General features: G+C 38.5%; 1 protein-coding gene and 2 non-coding genes across 3 annotated transcripts in view; 2 read left to right on the top strand and 1 right to left on the bottom strand.

Moving 5' to 3' along the window:
* kif26ba (kinesin family member 26Ba) overlaps positions 1 to 23289 on the bottom strand; it is a 72858-nt gene that overhangs the window by 19569 nt on the left and 30000 nt on the right. The window contains exon 5 of the mRNA XM_056768101.1: positions 6553 to 6736. Coding sequence (XP_056624079.1) covers positions 6553 to 6736 — 184 coding nt within the window. The remainder of the gene's footprint in view (positions 1 to 6552; positions 6737 to 23289) is intronic.
* On the top strand, positions 5545 to 5627 carry trnal-uaa (transfer RNA leucine (anticodon UAA)). The gene has a single exon. It is a non-coding gene; the product is annotated as a tRNA-Leu (tRNA).
* Positions 7024 to 7106, top strand: trnal-uaa (transfer RNA leucine (anticodon UAA)). Its single transcript has one exon. It is a non-coding gene; the product is annotated as a tRNA-Leu (tRNA).

Here is a 23289-nt window from a genome sequence, read left to right as displayed (position 1 = left end):
TTAGTGGACTAGAACACAAGGGGCATTGTTGAAGCCCAGGACAAGAGATAAATCTTGGGTTTCCTTGTAGCTTCAACACGCATGATAGTTGCCCAGCTATAGACTTCAACATTCATCTTTTGTTTCGTGCTCTAGACACAATGGTTAAACAAACACGACTCACATCACAGAATTTCTTTTGGTCGTGTATTGGATTTACAAAGTAAATTGAGCACACCATTGTGTATGTGGGTAGTTGACAAACCTTTAATGGTGTCAGCAAAACTGAAGATAAATCTCTCCTATGATATTATATTAATTATAAAACTAATATAATATTTACAGTTTGTTTTCTACACTTATGTTGTGTGGCACCATATAACAAATGTACGGTTCAAGCTCACGTTTCAAGATAAATATGTTTTCAAAGAGCAGATTTTCCAATTCTTAAATGGTACACACATTCTTTGTCTCCTCAATGCAAATCTAAAACCAAAGCCGCTAATATAATTTTAATAACCTCCTATTTATTTATTTTATTTTATTTTATTTGTTTATTTTTATTTTATTGATTAATTTATTTATTTTTTGACTATATTTTATTTTATTTAAATTGACATGACAAATATTACTCTTATGGGTTTGTAATTAGTTTTTAACCATCAGTAAAAGCGAAAGAAGTCCTACTTGCTCTATAAACCACATTAATAATTTTCCCCCAGAATCAACCCTTTAGCTGTAGATTATGTGAAGGAAAAGTTGTCGATCCTTCTGTCTGTCAAACAAACTTCTATAATTTGAGCGTGTTAAATATTTCATAGCGGTATTATTTAATAGCAAAGAGAACACGTTTACGTTTTTGCATTTCAACTTGAATTATTCATGAAGCGGAGTTGAGTAGCAGTATATCACGGCAGTACCTGCTGAATATATGAGCAAACTCAAGACAGTTCTTCAGTAGTCAAAAAAAGAAATGCAGATAACCTTTGACATTGTAATGATGCAGTTATTTCATGCATTGTTGCTGATATGTCACCGGCACCGTAATCCACCAGAAATGTGGCAGCGTTTGTTGCAATGCTACTTCTGAAGCTTTATACAATTTGACTTATCTGTGACTGTGTAGTCTACCTTTGACATAAAGCTCTGAACCACAGCGATAAGTCAACGCATCAAGAGCTTTAAACGGGCTTACATCTCATAACGGCAGTAAACCTCTTTCTATTCCATAGTTGGCCATGCATTACGCCTTCGGTTTGACTCCCAGTTTTGATTAGCCATGTCCAGCGTGCCTGGTTTTTACTCTAAACCAATTACCTTGTATCGCTACAGCAAATAAAATGACGTGTATTCTGTGATTTGCGTCACAACCGAATACATGCGTTGAGCATCTGATTCTCAGAGGCAGGGATGAGATCACCGCAGGGGTGCTCATTAACCGGCATATGTGGCGTGATGCTGGAGGAGGTGGTCTCCCTGTGAGCTCTTGTGGGTGAGAGCTGTTTGCGGATGGCAGCATGACTAATTAAAGGAGATTCTTGTATTCTTGTTATTACAGATCTTCAAGAACAATAAAGCGAGAGCTAAACCCACATACTCGCTGAGCGGTGGCCAAACAGCTATAATTATTCATCATTACATTCTGTTAGACCAATTTAATGCATCCTGAAATAAAATACAGTGGCCTCTGAAAACCGCAATTAAATCTATTTGCATAAGGATAAAAACAAGTGACGTGTAAACAAATGATGCCGGACCTTTTCTCAGAACTGACTTTACTGAGTCAGGACTTTTAACCACCTGGTCTTCCAGATGTCCCACCAGAGGAGGTGTTATTCTGCATATTACTTATGGACCATTTCACAAGTTTGACAAGCAGAAAATGACTAAATTTGTTGTTTACAGCAAAGTAGAATATTTCTATTTGCAAACATCTTTATCATTTAAACCTGACAAACAAGGTTATTTTGGTTTACTGAAGTTAAAACGTTGAAAATATTTTTGTTTATTAAAATCAAATCAATATTGGCCTACAAATGATTGGAAAAACTTGAACTAAACGAAAATAGGAATGTTGCTTTAGAAATAAGCTGAAATAAGTTTAAGGCATTAAAATTATAATAGTAAACCATAAATAAATTAAAAATAATAATAATCTTAATTGCATCATAAGAAATAAACAAATAACTAATAAAATGATAAAAACATTAAACAAAATTGCTAAAAATATAAAATACAAAGAATACTAGTAAAATAAATAAATAAATATATATATATATATATAGGGGGCACGGTGGCTTAGTGGTTAGCACGTTCGCCTCACACCTCCAGGGTTGGAGGTTCGATTCCCGCTTCCGACTTGTGTGTGTGGAGTTTGCATGTTCTCCCCGTGCCTCAGGGGTTTCCTCCGGGTACTCCGGTTTCCTCCACTGGTCCAAAGACATGCATGGTAGGTTGATTGGCATCTCTGGAAAAATTGTCCGTAGGGTGTGAGTGCGTGAGTGAATGAGTGAGTGAGTGAGTGTATGTGCCCTGCGATGGGTTGGCACTCCATCCAGGGTGTATCCTGCCTTGATGCCCAAAGACTCCTGAGATAGGCGCAGGCTCCCCGTGACCCGAGGTAGTTCGGATAAGCGGTAGAAAATGGATGGATGGATGGATATATATATATACTGAATATATTTTAAATTAATAAATATTAAATTACACAGTTATTAATTATTAAGTATAAATGTAAATACTAAAAAGTGTATCATTAGGTATAAAATAAAAATAAAAGCAAATTTAAAATGTTAATAAAACTAAAAACACAAATGTAATAACTCTGCTGACGATTTTCTTTTAACATAAAACAAAATACTTTTTCTATGCAACATAGTTTGATATTTTGTTATCTAAAACAGTTCATTTCCTGTATTTATTCACATATAAATATAATTTAAAATATTTTTGTCTACTTTATTTGGTGAACTCTATACGGACTTTAAATATAAATCTGTCTAGACCGATTTTGAATCTCTTCCTGAGCTTAATATCTTGAGGTGAAGTCACTAACTGGTAAAAAGGATTAATGCACTTATTCCATAGGTCCATAGATTAATATATATATATGCGCATACATGCTATGTCTCATTCCCTGATATTTAAAGAGAGGTGTCATGATGAAATGTCAATAGCACACCTTTCATTTCAATGATTGATTTGATTTATATCTTGACATTTGAAGTATAGATCAGGATCAAGACAGATCAGATCCCGCTTGTAGAAAAATACGCTATTCATTTGAAGCTGTATAACAGACCAGAGAAGGCAAGCTCTTTATGGCTGTCTGTGTGTTCCCCTACTGGATTTATCTATATGATCAATACGATTTTCATTGATATTGTCCATTACAATAGATAGATAATGTCAGAAGTCTTCACATTCCTTCTGAATCATGTTTCTGACATTGTTTCTGTAGAGACCGCTCAATTAAAAACACATTTATTTACAACCCAAAGTTATGAATTTATCTCTTGTATTACTGTATATCATTTAACACTGCTCAGTGATTTATATGAATTCGATTTACACAGCAATATTCAGAGGATCATTTTTGGTCAGGGTCTCAAACTAAGAGAATATTGAATTCCCATACGCTCTGCACGCTCCTCGATAGCCCTGAGGTGTTTTTCTTTAACACCTTTATTTTAGAAAGTGCTATTAAAAATTGATTAGGCAGTGAATGTCCATTTTCAAGGTCAGGGGGGCGCCAGCCATGTGATTGATGAATCTGTCGAGCTTGCACACCTCTTTTAAACTACCAGAAACCTCGAAAGGAGCGAGGATGGAATGGGCGGAGTTTTAACTATGATGTCATCTAAGAAACGAATGCAGAATAATTATCCAGAAAGGAAGTATCTTCATTTATAGATGTGTAATACATGTGATTTGTCTTTGTCTAAAGGAATAGTTCACCATAAAATATAACATTTTAATTATTTACTCACTAGGTAATTTCACACTGTTATACAATGTTTATATCTGAGGAACATTAACGCATTCCATTGGTTCACACATAATCATTCTTTTGTGTTTCAAACATTTACGTTAAATTGCATTTGGCACGTGCTTTTATTTAAAGCAACAGTTCATTCAAGACATTCATTATCAGCATCAATATGTGCATTCCAAGAGATTTAAACCCATGACTTTTGCACTCCAAAAGCAATGCATCACCAGTAGTAAAGATTTTTGGCAGAAGTGTTCCTTTAGATCGCATTTCCAAATACTGCTATTAGTAAAATAACAGTAGCCGCCCGTGGATTCCTTTAGTTTAATCTCATCAAACTGTTTTGTCAGAAAACTCAATCTTTGAGCCACACCCCACCACCATAGTGTGAATGATGATTGCTGTGTGAATTGGGACAAAACCGCCTGGGTCAAGATAAAAAAAGACATTTTGAAAGCATTCTTAATCATTTTCATATTATTCAAAAGAGAAATGTCACAAATGTCACATGTTAATAAGATGGAACACGGGTTGCATTTTCATTTTGAAGTGATTTTATTAGTTACATTAAATTATCTAAGAGCAAATATGCACAATATGTCTGTATTTTAGATGTATATCTCCAAGATTTTCATCCCACTTTCATCACAAATCTGATAGACCCGCTACACCCACCGTTATCTTATCTCGCAACATTCTTATTTCCAAAGGCCACAGTTGCAACCCAGTCTCTTGGGACAGCTGACATTTTTCCTTTGTAAATGCCAGCATTTGCATTGCCCACCATCCCGCTCATAAACATCTCAGTTTAGATCGAAGGTACAAGTAGCACAACATGCAGCCTAATGTGGGTGTACTTTACAGATGAACTCAAGCTGTGTCGGTGCCAGAAACGTGTTGGCGTTACAAGATGACTCTGTGTAAACTCAACAAAAGTTCTTGAAAGCGTCTCGATAACAACTCGGCATGTAGTTAATTTTTAAAATGCTTTATCCATTTGACAGCAACCCACCGCCTTAGCATATGACCTGGTTTCATTTGGTGAGCTCAAATGCTAGGACTGGATATTGTGGTGTCCAAAAGACACCGTCTGTCTCCTAACACCGATGAACATCCCTCATCCTCATATGCACAGCACTAAGAACTCAGACAGCGTGCCGGGAAGGAATTTCAGATATCCCGGTGTCCCCGACGATTCACTGAAGATCAACTTTCAGCATGCGGGGCTTGTCTACAGTCAACACGGAGCAACACGTGATACAGACCAAGATGAAGGGCAAGATGAGTGCATTTGATGGATGATTTCCATACGTCAGCATGCTAGAGAGCTTTTAAATTAAAAACAACAAACTGAAAAAGAAATCAGTGATGCAAACAATCTCCTGAACGAGCGTGTAAAAGAAATGCTGCCATGAAGAGCGACAGGAAGGTGACAGGAGCTTCATTGGGTCTCAGTATTTTTCATTATGTTTGCCTGTATGATGCCACTGCTTTCCTAGTCATACAATTGAACTGTTTTAAGAGCTAAAATGTCTGGATATGGTCTCACTTGTACACTTCAGATATTCATTGAAACCAGGATGGCCGAGTGGTTAAGGCGTTGGACTTAAGATCCAATGGACATATGTCCTCGTGGGTTCGAACCCCACTCCTGGTAACAGATTAACAATTTATATTCTGCTCCATTTTAACAAAAAAAGGAGATGTCCAAACCTTAACCGTAGTGTTATTATACAGAGACTAATGAGTTGGACTCCCAGTTTTAACACTCGATTTGTGAAGGAAACATGTCAGATGAATAAGTTCTTGTATATTTAATTGTGGAATTTGAGATCAAAGACCCATCATCTAAGTTCATGCATCTTAAAGTACCCATCACCTGCATCTCTCCTGCAGCACTATATATTCATAGTGCAATTCTGCAGGCAGGCAACACTCTTCTGCATCCGCTCCATATGTTCTCCAACACTGCCAAAGCACAGATCTGATCTGCTCTCTACAGTTCTCAGCCAACTCGAATATGTGACACCCGTGTCACGAAAACTAGACTGAAGGTACTTGTATTACCTTCGGTTCAGAATTAATCCTTTCTCAGCGATTTGTATCTTTACAATCAAACGCATTTGTGCACAGATGTGCAAAGTCTACAGTGTACCGTTGCCATTCGTTTTCAGTTCAAGTGTTCACCTCTGATCTCCAAACAAGTTGAACAAACATACTAGAAGCTATTACATGTTCAATCGATACAGTCTGATCACCTCAGTATTGCCCTTTCAGCATTGCTGCAAGCCCATTTCATCAAAACTTTCACAGCAACGGACGAGGTGACAAATGAGGGGTATACCCTGCCCTCCCCAAGCATCTTTAAATATTGCATGAGTCAATACTTTTCAATTATTGCCCTATAGTACCACAAAGACCTGCCACAGCTGATATAGTTATATTCTCAAGGTTAAACAATGCAGACTGAGCTTTTGAAATTGAATAGTGTCATTTAAACCAATCCAGGATGGCCGAGTGGTTAAGCCGTTGGATCCAATGGACCTTCCTGGTATACATTGAGAAACCAAAATAGACCTTACCTTGCCCATGCCAGGAGTGTCTTTGACTTTGTTGACCGCACGTAAGAGGCAGGGCGGAGCAGGGGGCGGGGACACCTGCAGGATGCCGCTGAAGTTGGTGGGAAAGAGGGGCGGATCACATGCCACAGGAGGGACGGGACGCTGCTTCTTTTTCTTGGATGACAGATTCAATTTCTGGGCCGCCCTAGGGAGAGCAAACACAAGCCGTTAGGACAACTATAGCGGATGTATATGTGTATGTGTCCTGTTAATTGTGATTTTTAAGTTTTTACTTGTTCATTAAAAGTATTTTATGATTTAAAGTACAGCTTGGAAAGTTCGACTTTAACTTTGGAGACAAGATTGCGAGAACTGAAGCAGCGCGTCTATGAACACCTTTCCAACCGCTAATTGAACTGACGTTACAAGACTTTCACATCATCAGATCAAACAGCATGACAAAAGTATAATTCACTAACTTTCCCACATCTAACCAGGATGGCCGAGTGGTTAAGGTGTTGGACTTAAGATCCAATGGACACATGTCCTCGTGGGTTCAAACCCCACTCCTGGTAATGGAGCTGTTGCTTTAAAGTTAGAACAGAAACGTAAAATAAACTTCTAGTGCTGAAAGACCTTATACAACCCAACAAGGACATACAAAGTTGCAGTGTTATATAAAAACATCATTAATATGAGAATAGTAGATAGATTGCTGATACTTAACTCTTTGGGTGAAAGCCAAAAATGTGAAAGTGTCCAGTGGGCACAGAAAATTTTTCAGATTCAAAGCAGATTTATTGGAATGGTTAAAAGAGTCGAAAAACAGAGTGAGATTAAAAATGTATATTTGGATAGACGTGTGTACCACAGGTAACTTAAAGTGGTACTTAAATTATGTCATAATTTATTTACATTCGAGTTGTTCCAAATCTGTGTTAAGTTCTTTATTCTGATGAACACAGAGAAAGATATTTGGAAGAATGCTTGTAACCAGACAGATTTTGCTCCTAAGACTCCCATAGTAGGAAAACATACAATGGTGGTCAAAAATGCCCCAGAACTGTTTGCAGTCCTACATTCTTGAAATTGTCTTTTTTTTATATATTTATTTTTTGTCCTATGGGAGTCAATGGGGGAAAAGATCTGTTTGGTCATAAGCATTCTTCCAATTATCTTTCTCTGTGTTCATCAGAACAAATACATTTATACAGATTTGGAACGTGAGTAAATGATGACAGAATTTCATTTTGGGTGAAGTATCACTTGAATTTATTCAAACGGTTTTAATGTGACATTGGAACAATTGTCCCTGTGTAATTTCTTACTGCATTTGAATTCCGATATTGTGCTTTCATTCAAAATAAACTTGCAGATGCTGTCCAGAAATCACATGCAGAAGGGTACCCAAAGTGAATGAGTTTATCCACCTACAGCAGCTGTATCGTGAGGAAAACCTTGTGTATTTAGTGCTTGAAGAGATATTGAGAAGTGCTGTGGCTTAAGAGTGGAATCCGCAAGGGTCGATTGATTCCAGCCGTGGCTTCACAGCCTGTAAGAAACTGTTTCAATTGGCCCTTAGAAGAGTATCGATCCCCAGGTTCACCTGACCAAACACATCTGTGCAGAGGCTTATCAAAGCCTCATTTAGACTCTCAAAGGATTCAGATGCTGGAGGCTGAAATTGAAATTGAAAAAACTGAAGAGCCATCTTGAGAACTCAAATATGAAATCATTAATTTTCCAGGGATAAAGATGCTTCTGCTAGGGCACCTGTGCAAACTCGAGGGGAAATGATGTCACGCATCCACTAACAATCAGTTTGGGTCCTTTTGGTTAAAATGATGGGACACATTACAGATAACAAAGGTACATCTCTAAGATGTCTGCTAAAGATCTAAAGATCTTGAAAACATCTGCTGTGTTATAACATCTTATTATAAACGTCTTAGAAAAGGCAGTTTTACATACATTCTGTATTATAAACATCTTCTTCTAGATGTCTACATGCCATCTTACAGTAAACGTCGTAGACATATTGCAGATAAGCACACGATAAAAAATACGTCTTGCGGATGTAAATGCAGACATCAAATAAACGTCTCCCAGACGTATGTGAGCTATCAGGGATGTATGCTTAGAAATCATTAAACCAGTACAAAGCCAGTCTTTTCAACATAATAAAACAATGCAATCATTCTCTCCTGCATAGTTGCACAGTTTTAATGGTTTCGATGTAGTGATGCTTTGCCAAACTCTTCCAAAAACATACAGATCCTTGATAGCGCAGTTTCACACTCCAAGCTTTACATAAACTTTAAATTTAATCAAAATCAACACAATCACACTTCAATGGGGATGCGAGCGTGTCCGTGTGCATTAAAAGTGTCCCTTTGTTCACTTTGCTGTAGCATTACCTTAACGCACAATCGTTCATTGCAACCAGGAGTTCTCCTCCTCTGCCAACCTGTGTCAATCTATTCAAGGTCAAAGAAACAGACAGGAGAGAAAAATAGCGTCTATATAGGCATTTAAAGTAGCCAAGGTCTCCTGGCACAAAAAAAACCTTCACATTATATAGAAATACACCCTCAGCCTCTGGCTATCAGAGAGGAACTCAAGCGTCGTGATAAAGCAAAGAAAATATTTTTGCTTCTTTTGCACGTGATCGAATTACAGTCCAGTGTGGCGGAGCGAAGTGGTTACTCTGCGAAAAAAGTGAGACAAAAATAATAATCACACTGGCAGATAAGAGTTGGTGGAAATATAGCTGGAAGTAATAATAATGGTCTGTGTTTGTATAGAGATCAAATCTGGAGATGTAGTTACGGCGCAACCTATGAAATCATCAGCCTGGGCGTTTTGGAGGCCAACAAAATGAGCAGCCTACCCTTGAAATGAGTAAATCATCACCTGGATATGTTTTCAGTGTGAGAGTAAAACTTTGAGTAATACCCATGAGGTTGTGACAAGGTAAATGGCTGAGCTTCAAGATTTCGTGTGAAATGCAAAGTGAGGTATTTATTATGACACTCATTAATGTCTAAAAAACTAACACACACACTTCTAAGACACAAAGAATGACCAACTTCCCAACTTCTAATGAGCTGACAGGCAAGGTCTCATAAAGTTACAAAGAAATTTGGTTTCACATGCTTCTGATTTCAAACCCTCTTGTCCTAGAAAACCAAGCAAAGCATCTTTCTTTCCTGCTCGAGATACCCGATGAAGATGAAAATGGCTCATGTTAAAGGTGCAGTTTGTATAAAAAAAAATGCCGCTAGAGGGTGCAGGATCAAAACAACAACAATGCTGTTGCTTGATGACGCTGTGAAGGAGCGTGGAATGATGGGATCTGTTGTCTTCAACTCCACCGCTGATGCTCATCAATCAGACGGGAACCAGAAATCATGTATGCATATGAGGTAAAGTTTTATAATTGTTTCAAATAATTGTGGTCCATAAATAAGTGACTCCTCGAAAGAAGTTAGTGGCTGGCTAGATGCTAGACACTAATCTGCATTTGTTCACGACACTGTTGTCATGCGGTTTGTACGTCAGTAAAGGCGGTAACAAAGAGGAACGTGGATATGACACCATTGACAGGAGACTGCACAGCCCCGTGTTACTGTTTAGAATGCCGATTTTCTCATGATTTACAATTAGTTGGAAACATTTGCGATATTGTAAGTACTCAGCTGAATAAAATATGTAACACTAGCTTAGTGGTTTTTGGATATTTAACTGCAAAATTGTTACGAACTGCACCTTTAAAAGCCAAAGAGCATTTTCGGGGAAATTGTCTGAAAATAAGGAGGACACTTTGCTTGAATTGGCTTGAACCAAAGTCAGTCGAGATGTGGATGTGTTATTTTGCGAAGGCGTTAATGAGATTTCCTTAAATAGCATCTTAGAAGAACATTCAACTCAGACTTAGAAAACAAGCAACAACTCTGAAGAAGCACAATATACATACGATTAAGCCATTTAACACCACATACACATGGAAAGGCACGTACAGAAATAACCTAGCCTTCATAATAAAATTCAGAGTAATAAGTATCAGTAAACTTTGACATTTTCTAAATCAAATGTGTGCAAATCTGGCCACTGTGATGCTGAAGGTTATGAGGGGTTGTTAAGCCATGTTTCCAGGTTGTTATCCCTGTGTGGTTACCCAAAGATTAAATAAAGTATAAGAAAAACACACTTGCAGGCTGCATGTGCGCAACTATACTTTCTTTACCTTTATATCACGAATTTTCCTGATTTTTATTTTTTGCGATGACTCAGTATGTCATCATTTCAAAAGTACAGTGCTTTTTCCATTCCTGAAAAACAGCACATTTGGACAGAAGGACAGCGACAATTTGCAAATCAAAATGTAATGATTTGCATTTGTATTCAGATAGTCCAGATCCATAGCTCAATAGTAATAATGTGAGCAGCACTAATATGACATTTACATCATTTGCTTGACATTAAATCACATTTCAGAAAATCTCGAGAAAATCACGATTCGTCTCTCACCTGTCCATCATTTAGAGGGCCCAAAGACCCCTAACTGTCCAGAGTTCAGTTCTTCCGTCCGCTCTTTAAACAACTGTCCGCCTTCAATGAATTCTGCAGTACACCCTATAGATCCAATCTGGACTTTGACAGCTTATCAAGAATCCATTAGTTCTCTGTGTTGTGCTATTTGTGGCCGGTAGATAATGCCGAGCGCCCCTCCTCAGGCGTATCCACCACAGACAGAAGCGTTTCTTCAGCAGCGAGACGATAGCTTAATCCCCACACCTGAGCACTTCTGACTGCCTACGCGCCCTCTCTCTCTCTCTCTCTCTCATTGCCGTTTCTTACTCTCTCTCTCTCTCTCTCCTTCTCTCTCTCTCTCTCAGTTTCTCAACTCTGTATCTCAATTCAGCTCGTTCTCGTTGATGATGTTGTTTGAGAAAGGATGTCCAGAGTTAACATGCCAAAAAACAAATGCAGCCGAGAGAAAGAGGAACCGGGGAAAACAGGAACGACATCTAATATCACACTGTACTCGGCCGATAATGTCTACTATTCGATCTCGCCACCAATTTTGCTCTATCTCTCAAGCTCTCTCTTTCCACTTTTAACACTTCACACTTCTCCAGGGATTTCTCCCAGAGACCTGGCACCTGTAAGGACTCTTTCCAAACTGCAGCATGAAATCACACAGAAAATTTAATAAAATTAAATTACATTAAATGGAGGTCCAACGTTCTTTTGGAAACTGCAAGGCCTCATGGGCAATGTCTACTTTGCAGTCATATGAAGTATGAGGTTTGGAGGGCAGGAAACATATGTTAGGGGGAGATATTTAAGCCTAGAATGAGAAAGAGACTGCCGTCAGGATGTCTTAAACAGTTTTAGATAGAGAGCAGAAAGAAAATTGGCAAGAGGAAATATAAATGCGTTTCAGTTGTTTCCAAGGTGGCTTGACCAATATTCTTATCAAATTAAGGTGCAACGCATGTATTTACAATATACTGTATGTGTTACATACACTGATACTGTATTTATTATATTGAAACAATGCTACATTGTAAAAAATATATAAATAACATAAATAAAATTCAATTCAATTATACCATTACATGAGTTCATTGAAATCAAGACGTCATTTCTCATACGTTCTGTTCTGGTTCACAGCTGCCACATTGAGATTCAACCCCGAACACAATAGCATGATGGGGACAGGCCACAGCGTTCCCACCATCAGCTCTGTGAATTAATACTTTAAAACATTCCCCAGAGCCCTGACAAGTCTCACAACGCAAACATCTGTTACTGTACATACCGTTTCTAATTACTCAGCATTCAAGCCATATGGTGAAGATTAAAAGAGACTCAATCGCATAGGCCGGACAAATCGGCTTCAAATATTTTAGCCTAATGATTTAAAGGTGCAATGTGTAATAGTGATCTTTTGACAGAAATGCAATATGATATACATAACTGTCTTCAGAGGTGTATAAAGACCTTACATAATGAAGTGTTATGTTTTTAGGACCTTAGAATGAGTTATTTCTATCTACATACACCGCGGGTCCCATTGCATGGAATTGGCCATGTTGTTTCTACAGTAGCCCTACACGGACAAACTGCTCTACAGAGCTTGTTTTGAAAATACGTTATCTCCTTCAGCAAAGAAGCGAAAACGTGACGACATCTTCATCCTGTGGGAACCGCCATAGTGCTTCGAAAGGGAGGTGTGGAGTGAGTCGTTGGATGCAATTTACAACCTCACCGCTAGATGGCGCTAATATCTCAACATTGCTCTATAATTGACCGGACTGAGAAATTATTTTGGTTTCTGAAGACGCCTCACGGATATTCAACCAGAGGTCAATCCGAGCAGCCCCATGAGATATTGAATTATTCCATGTCTAGTTTCAAGTATCGCAAAATTTTCCCTCTTTCTAGCTTTGCTGTAGCAGTGTATTTAGAAAAAACTGTTTCGAAATCACAACAAAAGAAGATTCAGAATTTCTAGACATGAAGTCACGACATTGTTTTTCATTACAGGTGTGTTGTTCTTTCTCCCGTAACCTTGTGATCTCACGCTTTTCATTTTCCACATCTTAAAGACAAATTATAAGAGTGAGCGCCTGTGTTTGTGCCAGTGTCTGCAGGCCGGATGATGATGCAAAAATAGAGCAGAGCTGGAGGAGCTGGACCCATGTAAACCCCGTCAGCTCTGACCTGCGGTGCTGTGCAGCGCTCTGCAGATAAGACTCTCTCGGGCTGCTTCTTCACTGGATCATCAAACACACCACAGAAGCTCAGACCGTTCAAGCAAAAATAGAACGCTTTGAGGCGCAAGTCTGTTTGGTGAGTCAGCGATGACAAAGCCATGCTGATAAAAAAAAAGTGAGGTCAGTTTTTTCATTAAACAGGGTGATTCACCTACTTTACATCCGAGAAACAGAACACCCTAGAAACTTTTACTTTGTGTTGAGTTCAGCCGATCAAGTTTTTCCAATTTTATGTGTCTTATGCCACAGACATTGTATGGACATGACAGCCTAACAACGCTTTGGAAAATTATATCGTTTAACTATGGAATTATGGGAATTGTAGGCCATATATTTACGTTTAAATGGCTCAGCAAATGCAAATAGGAAATAGAGAGAATTATCTCCAATCCATACTGATCTCTAGAGGTCAATTTCATGCTTCTGTGTGATAATGCTGATAGTTATTACTGTGATTATCATCAGAATTATTACGGCTCTCATCTATGGCTAACTCTGGGAATGTTATATTATTAACCTCTATGGTCGGGCATGTCATTTAGCCGTAGCTTAAGAGATACTAACTCATTGTGATCACAGGCTTCAAGAGGTCCTGAGGAGAGAACAGCTAGTCTACGGAGTCAAATCTCATCAATTACGATTGGAACGATAGTTTGATTTTCCTATATAGTAGAATCAATGATTTGACATCTGATATATAACACAAAGCAACCACATCAAGCAGCAAAATCGAACACGGGCACCGCCTTTATTACATTCAACTACACTAGGTTGATTTTAGAGGAGTATTGCAACAGGGTTTTTCCTGGCTCAAAATGAGGCGGAGATGGTGCCATCCTGATCTTGCACACATACACACGTAGGCCTACGTACCTTTAAGTGGCTTAACCAAAGTGACTTTGACATATTAAAAGTTCAAATAAAATTCAAGAGACAAAAAAAGCACAAAAAGGACAATTATTTCAGCGATACAAAACATAACTTTTATTCAAACAGTCTATTTTTAATCAACTAAAGCAAATAAAATACATTTTCAACTAACTTTTCAGCCCACATTAGCCAACTGATTTAAGCAGTCTTACTAAATGATGAAAGCTCATTCACATCTTGCATTCTCTGTGGTTCACTTTAAATGATTCAATAATTATATTGGCTGGTGACTGAAAAGTCCAATAGTTTAAGTGAATCGGTTCAAATGTACAGTATACAGTATACGCTGATTCAAAGAGGCAACTGCACAGCTAAAGACATTACAATGATGTATGTCATGTTAATTTAAGAAATTTCAAGAAATTAAACGTACTTAGATGCAAAACAAACAGCCGTCAAACACAGCAACTCTTTTAGCGCCTCAGTGTGCTGATAACGAAACAGCGCCACCACTGTGGCGTTATGCCACCACTGCAGTTACAGTTGACAGTCTGTTAATTGCACGCAGCAATTTTTTGTGAAGACAACCGTCATCGTTTTGCAGGGAGTCTGATTTATTTCCAAAAAGATGTCCTGAATAGATGTTCCCGTCTGCCAAGATCAGCCAAACAGACAGTGTCTCCCCAAACTTATGCCATTAGAAGAATGAAAGAAAAGTCTTACAGGTTTGAATTAATATGAGAGTCGGTAAATGATGACAGAATTTTCATTTTGGCTCAACTATCCTTTTAAAGCTAGAATAGAGAAAAATATTTCAACAGAAAAAAAATGACACAATTCAGCTTTAAGAATCAAGCATTTAAAACTATACTTCATGCTGGTGTTAATCTGTCCCAGTTTCCTGTCCATTGTGATTTTAGCCCCGGTGCACTGGAACAAGGAGAGATCATTATTGCCTGCATTCATAATTGATGTTGGGATCATTAGACCACTTGTCAATGCTTTGTGACACCCTTCAATAGATCGCCCACATAACCCGAACAGCTAAATGGATGAGATCACGAGTTAATTGCCCTGAATTTTAAGAGACTCCTCCCTCCTGTCAAATGAGTGAGGGGTTATCGGTGCAAGCGGAAAGAGAGAGAGAGAAAGAATGAGAGAGAGACATGTAAAAGCAAAGAGGCTGAAATCCATGTCCTCTTTAGGGTGCATAATTATGGTCATTAAAAATAAATGTCACACGCATTGGTGTGCTTGGTGTTTGCTCAGTTTAATGTCTAATTGCTTGTTTTAAACAATCAGATTATTACAATTAGGAGACAATGAGATGAGGTTTGTTGTGAGTGTGATTTAAGCAAATAACTAGATTTAGGATGAGGATAGTCTCCGTGGTGCCCAGGGTGTTGCTATGTGGTTGCTCAGGTGTTTGAAGTGCTCTTTACCATGTTGCTAGGGTTATCTAGGTGGAATCCAGCCTGTTGCTATGGTATTATAAGTGGTCTTTATCATGTTGCTAGGAGTATCTGAATGGTCTCCAGGGCGTTGCTATGCAGTTTCTAAAGTGCTGTACAGCAAATTGTCTTTAGCACGTTACCAGGGTCATCTAAATGGTTGCCAAGACATTGCTATGCAGCTGCTAGGTGTGTTTTTAGGTTGTCACTTCCTGGCTAAAATTAAATAAAGCCCAGCCTTAATTGTTTATCACGTACCTAAATATATCTTGGGTTCCTTAAATGTAACTCATACTAATGCTGTATGTACAGCCATTGAAAACATTAAGAGACCACTTCTAAAGTTCTTCTACTTCTTTTCTACTTTCCTATCCCCCCAAATTAAACAATTCTTAGCATTGTGTACTATGATAGGCTGACTGAGACCACTTTTTACTGCACCTATGCATTGTTGTTCTTTTGTTGCACAAATTGCTTCTATTGTTTTCCCCTAATTTGTACGTCACTTTGGATAAAAGCGTCTGCTAAATGACTAAATGTAAATTATTTTCAGCTTTTATGAATATACGCGTTCAAAAATGAATATATGATTTAATAAGTCTATTTTTTCGCAAGTTTCTTTCATCTTCATTCACCATGGCTTTGGTAAGAGCATTGCATTACGCAAGGTTGTGGGTTCGATCCCAGGGGATGGCACATGTGCAATCATATACCTATGTATAAATGTTAAGGATATTGCAATGTAAGTCGCTTTGAATAAACGCATAAAATCTTTGCATTCAGCTGTCGGCTGACTTTATTCCTGAGGTTTGTTCCTATGGAAATTCAACAGATATTCGACTTAAATTGGCACAATACATGCAAAAATGCTGATTAATGTAAAAATTAAAAAAAAATCTCCAGATGTATAATCATATTTATGAGCATCAGCATTTGCCTTAGCAAACACCACTAATAAAGTCAAATAACTAAATGCATGTACTGGGTGGAAATATCCAGGACAAGCTCATTAAGTGTCAATGTGACACACATACACACAAACACACACAAACCACTGCTCTGTAGTGGAATGCCATCAGAGACAGCCGTCCCCTGAGGTGAATATTTATAGTATAAATCTGGCTGGGCTCTAATGAAACCTCTCACTCTCCTCACATCGCTCGGCTCTTCAGCAGCTCAATCGATCATTTGAGCGTGCGTCGGAAGGTAAGCTCTCTGAGGAGGGGGGTGGTCCTCCTTCGATATAAGGGTCAGGGCTGATGTGAGGGGTTTCTAAGGTGACCCTGCACGTTTTTAAGGGCCAGAGTAAAGCAAACTGGTGAGGAGGTGGAGCGTAGGAGGTGTAGGTCACGGGGCGACCGTTTTGCTCCCCTGAGATGGAAGCACGAGAGCTAATGAACAGAACAACACACACTGCACATACTGAAAGCGGCGGCTGATACGCGTGGATGCTCGCATTATCTCATCCTTACGGTACACACCCCACACCCACAGCTTATGCGGTCACCAGTGAAACACACATACATAAACACAACATCTGGAAGACAGCTGAAGGATGAAAATACAGACAAAATGTGTTTCTGATTTAAGTTCGTCCTACTTCAGGGAAAAAGTAAAGGGGAAATAAAGATTACAAATGAACAGTTAGAGAAAGTATTCTGTTTTGCAGAACAATATATGAATCACCAGCCATTCTGCAGGGGATTTAAACAAGCACCACACGTTACTCCCTGTTCAAATGTCCAACTGGATTTCTGTCAGAGACTCCCAGGCTTCTAATTTGCACATGGTCGAAATATATGCACACGCACAGACACACACACCTTCCTATTGGTGTTCTTGACACTGATGACTTGTAGAGGAGAACCACATGGCTGAAAACCTCCTGGGACCAGAGAAAGATGGAAGAGGCATATCTTAAATAGATCTTTTATTATACTCCACCCATAAATTAAAATTCTGTCATGAATAACTGCCATCGAGTTGTTCCCAACCTGTATAAATGTCTTTGTTATTTTTAACAAAAAGAAAAATATTTGGAAAAATGTTAGCAGCTGATATTTCTGGGACACAATTGACTACTATAGTAGGAAAAACTAAACTGCCAGTCAAAGGTGCCCCAGAACTGTTTGCTTACCTACATTTTATTTTGTGATTAATGGAACAAAAATAGATGTACACATTTTTTTCCTACTATAGTAGTCAATAATGTCACAGAAATGTCAGTAGCTGACATTTTTCCAAAGATCTTTCTTTGTGTTCATATGAACAAAGAAATGTATACAGGTTTCCTGTAGCTCAGTGGTAAGAGCATTGCGTTAACAACGCAAGGTTGTGGGGTCAATCCCAGGGGATTGCAAATACCTATGTAAAATGTATAGGATAAAGCAATGTAAATCGATTTGGATAAAACCATCTGCCAAATGCAACTTGAGGGTGAGTAAATGAAGACAGAATGTTTTTTTATGTCCCTTTGAAAGTCATCAAATTTTGAGTATAAATATACAAACATTAATTATGTAATATTATATTGTATTTTATGTTATGTTATGTTATGTTATGTTATGTTATGTCTACAAAATATTTACAATATGATTTACAATTATATCATGTCAAATATTTACAATAAACTATAACTGCAATTTTTTGTACAAATAGACAATAGCCTACAATCAATATAATAAGATGTAAAGTATACATTATTCACATAAGCAAGAGGGGAAGACAAAAACTAGAGAAAGATGAAGAATTTTTTTACTACAGGGCTCACTCTGTAAACATTGTAATGAAAATAGGGAGGGGGGGATTTAGCTGCCATTATGCTCTCCTAACCAGCCAGACACCAAATAATTGTACCACAGCAGCAGAACTAGCCACTATTGGGGTACAGTGAGGCTGTGATGGTGGAGGGGAGGATAGATGTGAGATGGGTTGAAAGAAAAGAACAAGGAGCCTCTGCCGAGATGTCAACTTGCCTGACACACATTCCTGTGCCAACACACCTGGGAGAAACACCTGATCGGGCCAGGGCTGATCTACAAATAGATCTCCTAACTGAAGGACGCGGACCACCCACCGCAGGATACGATGGAGGAATCTCCCTAGCGGCCTCAACTGATTCAGATTGCACCACCGCGACCAATTCTCAACATCCCACAATCCCCATTTAAATAACCAAATGAAAGATTGCGACTGATGATTGGAGACTGTGAGTTAGAACAGAAACAGCCAAAGCTTGAGATAAGAAACCGCAACACCGACAGGCTTTTTCCACAGTGAAAATATTAGTAGAAGAGCGCTTCCATATGGGCTGATGTCCCGGGTCAACATGTCCTTACTTAGAGAGCAGCGAGCGAGAACAGGGATCAGGGGAACCCGGCCAACAAATGAGAGCCGCAGGAACCTGACATGGCTGAGCGGAGAAAGGGTTGTCGAAAAGACAGGCATGACTGCGCGGGGGGACGTTTGGTTGATGATAGAGTCTCTCATGCAGACAGAGACCGCCAGCAGCCGGATCAGATATTCAGAAGCTTGCATTCTGGATATATGTAATTGAGAACCCATTAAAAAATATGATCATAGTGGTTCAAATATTCTGAAATATATAAATAGAGAATATAGATTGGTTATTTAAAAAATAAATGAATATATTTGTCTTTCACTACAATTGTCAACCATGGTAAGAATCAAAAATCATCATTCATTAGAAAAACACAACAGTAACAACGATATTAAAGCTAAAATTAAGCCAGCAAGAACTAAAACACTAAAGATGAACATAGAATTGAATATGCTGCAATGCATCCTGGGAACTTAAAAACTCTTGCAATATTGTTTGTTTTGTAATTGGACACATTTTGCCCAAAAACCTGAGAATCTAAGTCCAGTCAACAAAATAATCTTTGTTAGAATCATGTTTTGGCTAATTTGTATATGCAAAACAATCATGTGACTCCCTTAACAAAAAATTCTGTTCAAGTTGTTTATTTATCTTTGTAGAGAGAAGATTTTGCAAGTCTTTCAGTGCTTAACACAAAGCATATTTAGAGAAATGTCTGTTGTTTTGTCTCCATACAATGCAAGTCAATGGCGGTCAAATGTTGTTTGGTTACTGACATTCTTCAAAATATCTTATTTTGTGTTATGCAGAAGAAAGTCATACCGGTTTGCAATGACATGAGGATGAATAAATGATGAAAGAATTTTCATTTCCTCTTTAATCTCTTTAACTCCTGTGGTTCCTGAGGTTGATCATTGAAAAATGTAAGCAACCGTGATTGGTGCTTCAGCACATAGACTAGCAGAAGATGAACAGGACATATTTCACGGTATCTGGAAGGAAGGTGTTTAAATTACAGGTTCAGTTTGACAGCCCCGACACGTCTTTAACAGAACGCATCCGGATGGTCAGGTCACGACACCTGTCCCATAAACCACAGCGCTCTCTCAAAGCGTGTCAGGACATCTGTAAATGTTCAGGTGCGAGAGCAGGGCAAGAAGAGCAGGGGGTGTGACACGGTCCCGTTTCAAACAAAGAGAAAAATGTGCGCCAGGTGTATATATAAACACACGCTTTGGCAGAATAGTCTTGAGCTGTCAAACGGCAGGTCAAGACACATATATACAGAAGAGAACAGGGCTGTCCTTCATGTAAACCAGCACTGTCTTCTGAAGTTTACAACCTTTTTTTGAAGTGCCCAAGGATAGTTGACATTGTCTGCTACATGAGGGCATGACGGGTATAAATCATAGGTTCACTCTCTCCTGGTCCTTTTATTATTTCGAAAGAGGAAAACTAGCAACTGGCACGTATGGAAAATTTGAGGATCAATAGAAACACACTGTAAAAAAACCTGTAGAAATTACAGTATTTCTGGCAGCAGTTTGCCAGTAATTTACTGTAGATTAACATTTATGTTATTTACTGGCAACGGTTTGTTCAAAGATAAACAAAGATAATAATAATAATCTTCATAATAATAATAATAATAATTGTTCAAAGATAATAGACATTAACCATTAGCGAGTCTTTATCTTTACAGAAAAAACACTAGAAAATAACCTCATGCAAAGCATTCCGGGAGCCAAGATTATTATTATTTTTTGAGAACAGAAGAACGGTTGATGAGGATTTCTGGTTTCCAGAATGCTTTGCATGAGGCTAAGACAATGCAGAGCCATTGATAGAGAGAGAAGCGTCTTCTACGTTGACTCCAATGGAACAGTTTTTTAACAGTTTCAACAGTTTCCGAAGTTGAGCTGCCACTAAACAGACCAACTGAGGTATACATCTAACCCATTTAAAGACGAAAGCAATTTAATGAAGAAATTAAAGAATTAAAGCATTTAAAGAGAAAACATAACTTCCTGGAACTATCTGAAGGCTCCACGAATCATGTGACACTCCAGCATTTAGGACTTCCGTTGTCAGAACTCTCTCTCAATGGCTCTGACACAATGCTCTACCAAATACTTCCATATCAATATGAAATCGAAATGAAGCAAAATACCCCAAATAATGTTAATATATACGATCTTGGACAAAAAAAACAGTCTCATGATTTTTACACTATCTGAAAGCTGAATAAGTTGGCTTTCCACGGGAGTATGGTGTAGGGTAAGGTTAGGACAATATTTGGTCAAGATACAACTGTTTTAAAACCCTTGAATCTGACAAGAAAATCGAAATACTGAGATAATCGCATTTAAAGTTGTCCAAATGAGTCCTTAGCGTTGCTTATTACTCGCAATAATGATGTTTTGATATATTCACGGTATGAAATGTACAAAATATCGTCACAGAACATGATCTTTACTTAATATCCCAATGATTTTTGGCATTAAAGAAAAATCTATAATTTTGACCCACAAAATGTTTTGTTGGCTATTGCCACAAATATTCCCGTGCTACTTAAAACTGCTTTTGTGATTGGTTCGTATTTTTATTCAGAATCAGCATCGTTTTTTCTTGCTTTCTCTTTCATACCTGACCACCACAAGTTGAGAGCAACTGATCTAGAACATCCACACGGTATCTGCCAACACGCTTGATATGAAGCCAGTAAATCATGCTGGACGCCTCTTAACCTCGTCGTGATCTGAACGTTACAAAAATATTTACAGCGATTGAGCAATACATCTACAGTATGATCCACTCGCACGGATTAAGAGCGTACGGTCCGTTTAACAATTCATTCTGCAGATGAGGCTAAATGTCATTTATCATAACTGTTTACCCAATACGCACCACATCACAGATATAGAAGCGCTGCCAAATGGTTTCTACTGTAAATGTTTTGGGCTTTGGATGGATGACTGTATGAGACGTAAAACAGAACACTGGAAGAAAGAGTCGAGACGGGATCTTTTCCAAAAGAAAACGTTCTCATGAATATTAACTGTATATGGAATAGAGTTCGATTGGACAATGGTGCACTCTGTGATTTATGATATTTATCGCTATGCCAAACAAACTCACGCCAGTCAGCTGCTATAATGTAAAGATAACAAATTTACGGTGCAATCTGTAACCTTTGCATCTCTTTCGGCATCTCTGCTTGAAACGGAAAATTGCGTTGATGTCCAACTGACATTTTCACACAGAAACGAAGTGCTAAAGCTAAAGACACAGTGTCACCACAGCCGCAGTGTCTCTCCTTTGACACAAATAAAATCCTTAAATCCGTCCGCTGAATGAGAGAGGCTCTCAAGAAAACGAGAGCTTTTGAGTTTTCACCTGATCCATTTGTCTCTCGCTATCTTCCTCTGCCTCCCCACCCTTCTCCTTCTCTCCTACGATAACACCCCATGATCTATGTCCTCGACTCCTCCCACGCCGCTCTGGGCGACAGAGACCAGAGCCCCAGTCGATAAATACGGGAGGGGAGCTAGCGTAGTTCCCCAAGTGTTAAATAATGACTTCTTTGAAAGATAGTACACACACAAGTTTAACTTCACGTACAGTAAGACCCTGAGGGTCACGTCACATGTCTTCTTTCCAGGAAGAAAGCAAAGGGAAAAAGTCTCCGGTGTAGTCCACCTAGTGGTCAGAGCATCTCGTTTGACAACATTAAAGTGACAACACCTCTGCGCTAGCAGGAGTGTGTTTGCATGTGCGAGAAACATCGCGTTGAAAACTGACAGCTGTGAAGATGAGTGTGAGTAAAGATGAACATGAGAGAACACGCTTCAGTCTCTCTCTTCACCCTGGAGTTCTTATGCTGGCTGCAGATGGGAGATGAGTACTACGATCACCACCATAAAGAGAGCGATGAAGTCATCGGCATGCAAATATTCAAGTGACATGATAAAGAAAGTCTTGCTCAAGGCCAAGATTACTATTTTAAAAATAATCCACATAATCTTATCTACTTTCTTATAATAATAACCAGATAATGTGTCATAGAATCACACATTTACAAGCTCGTGCGAGGAAATTATCATCCATTCACATCCAGATTGTCAAAGGGATAGTTCCCCCAAAATAAAACTTCTGTCTTCATTTACTCACCCTCAAATTGTTACAAATCTGTAAACATTTCTTTGTTCTGATGAACACAGAAAAAGGTATTTGGAAGAGTGCTTGTAACCAAACAGTTCTTGGCCACCATTGACAGCCATAGTAGGTAACATTGCTTTATAAATGTATTTGT

This window comes from Triplophysa dalaica, chromosome 15 (assembly GCF_015846415.1).
Source record: "Triplophysa dalaica isolate WHDGS20190420 chromosome 15, ASM1584641v1, whole genome shotgun sequence".
NCBI classification, from domain to species: domain Eukaryota; kingdom Metazoa; phylum Chordata; class Actinopteri; order Cypriniformes; family Nemacheilidae; genus Triplophysa; species Triplophysa dalaica.
Note: the sequence above shows the minus strand (reverse complement) of the source record. Positions and strands in the feature narration are given on the sequence as shown.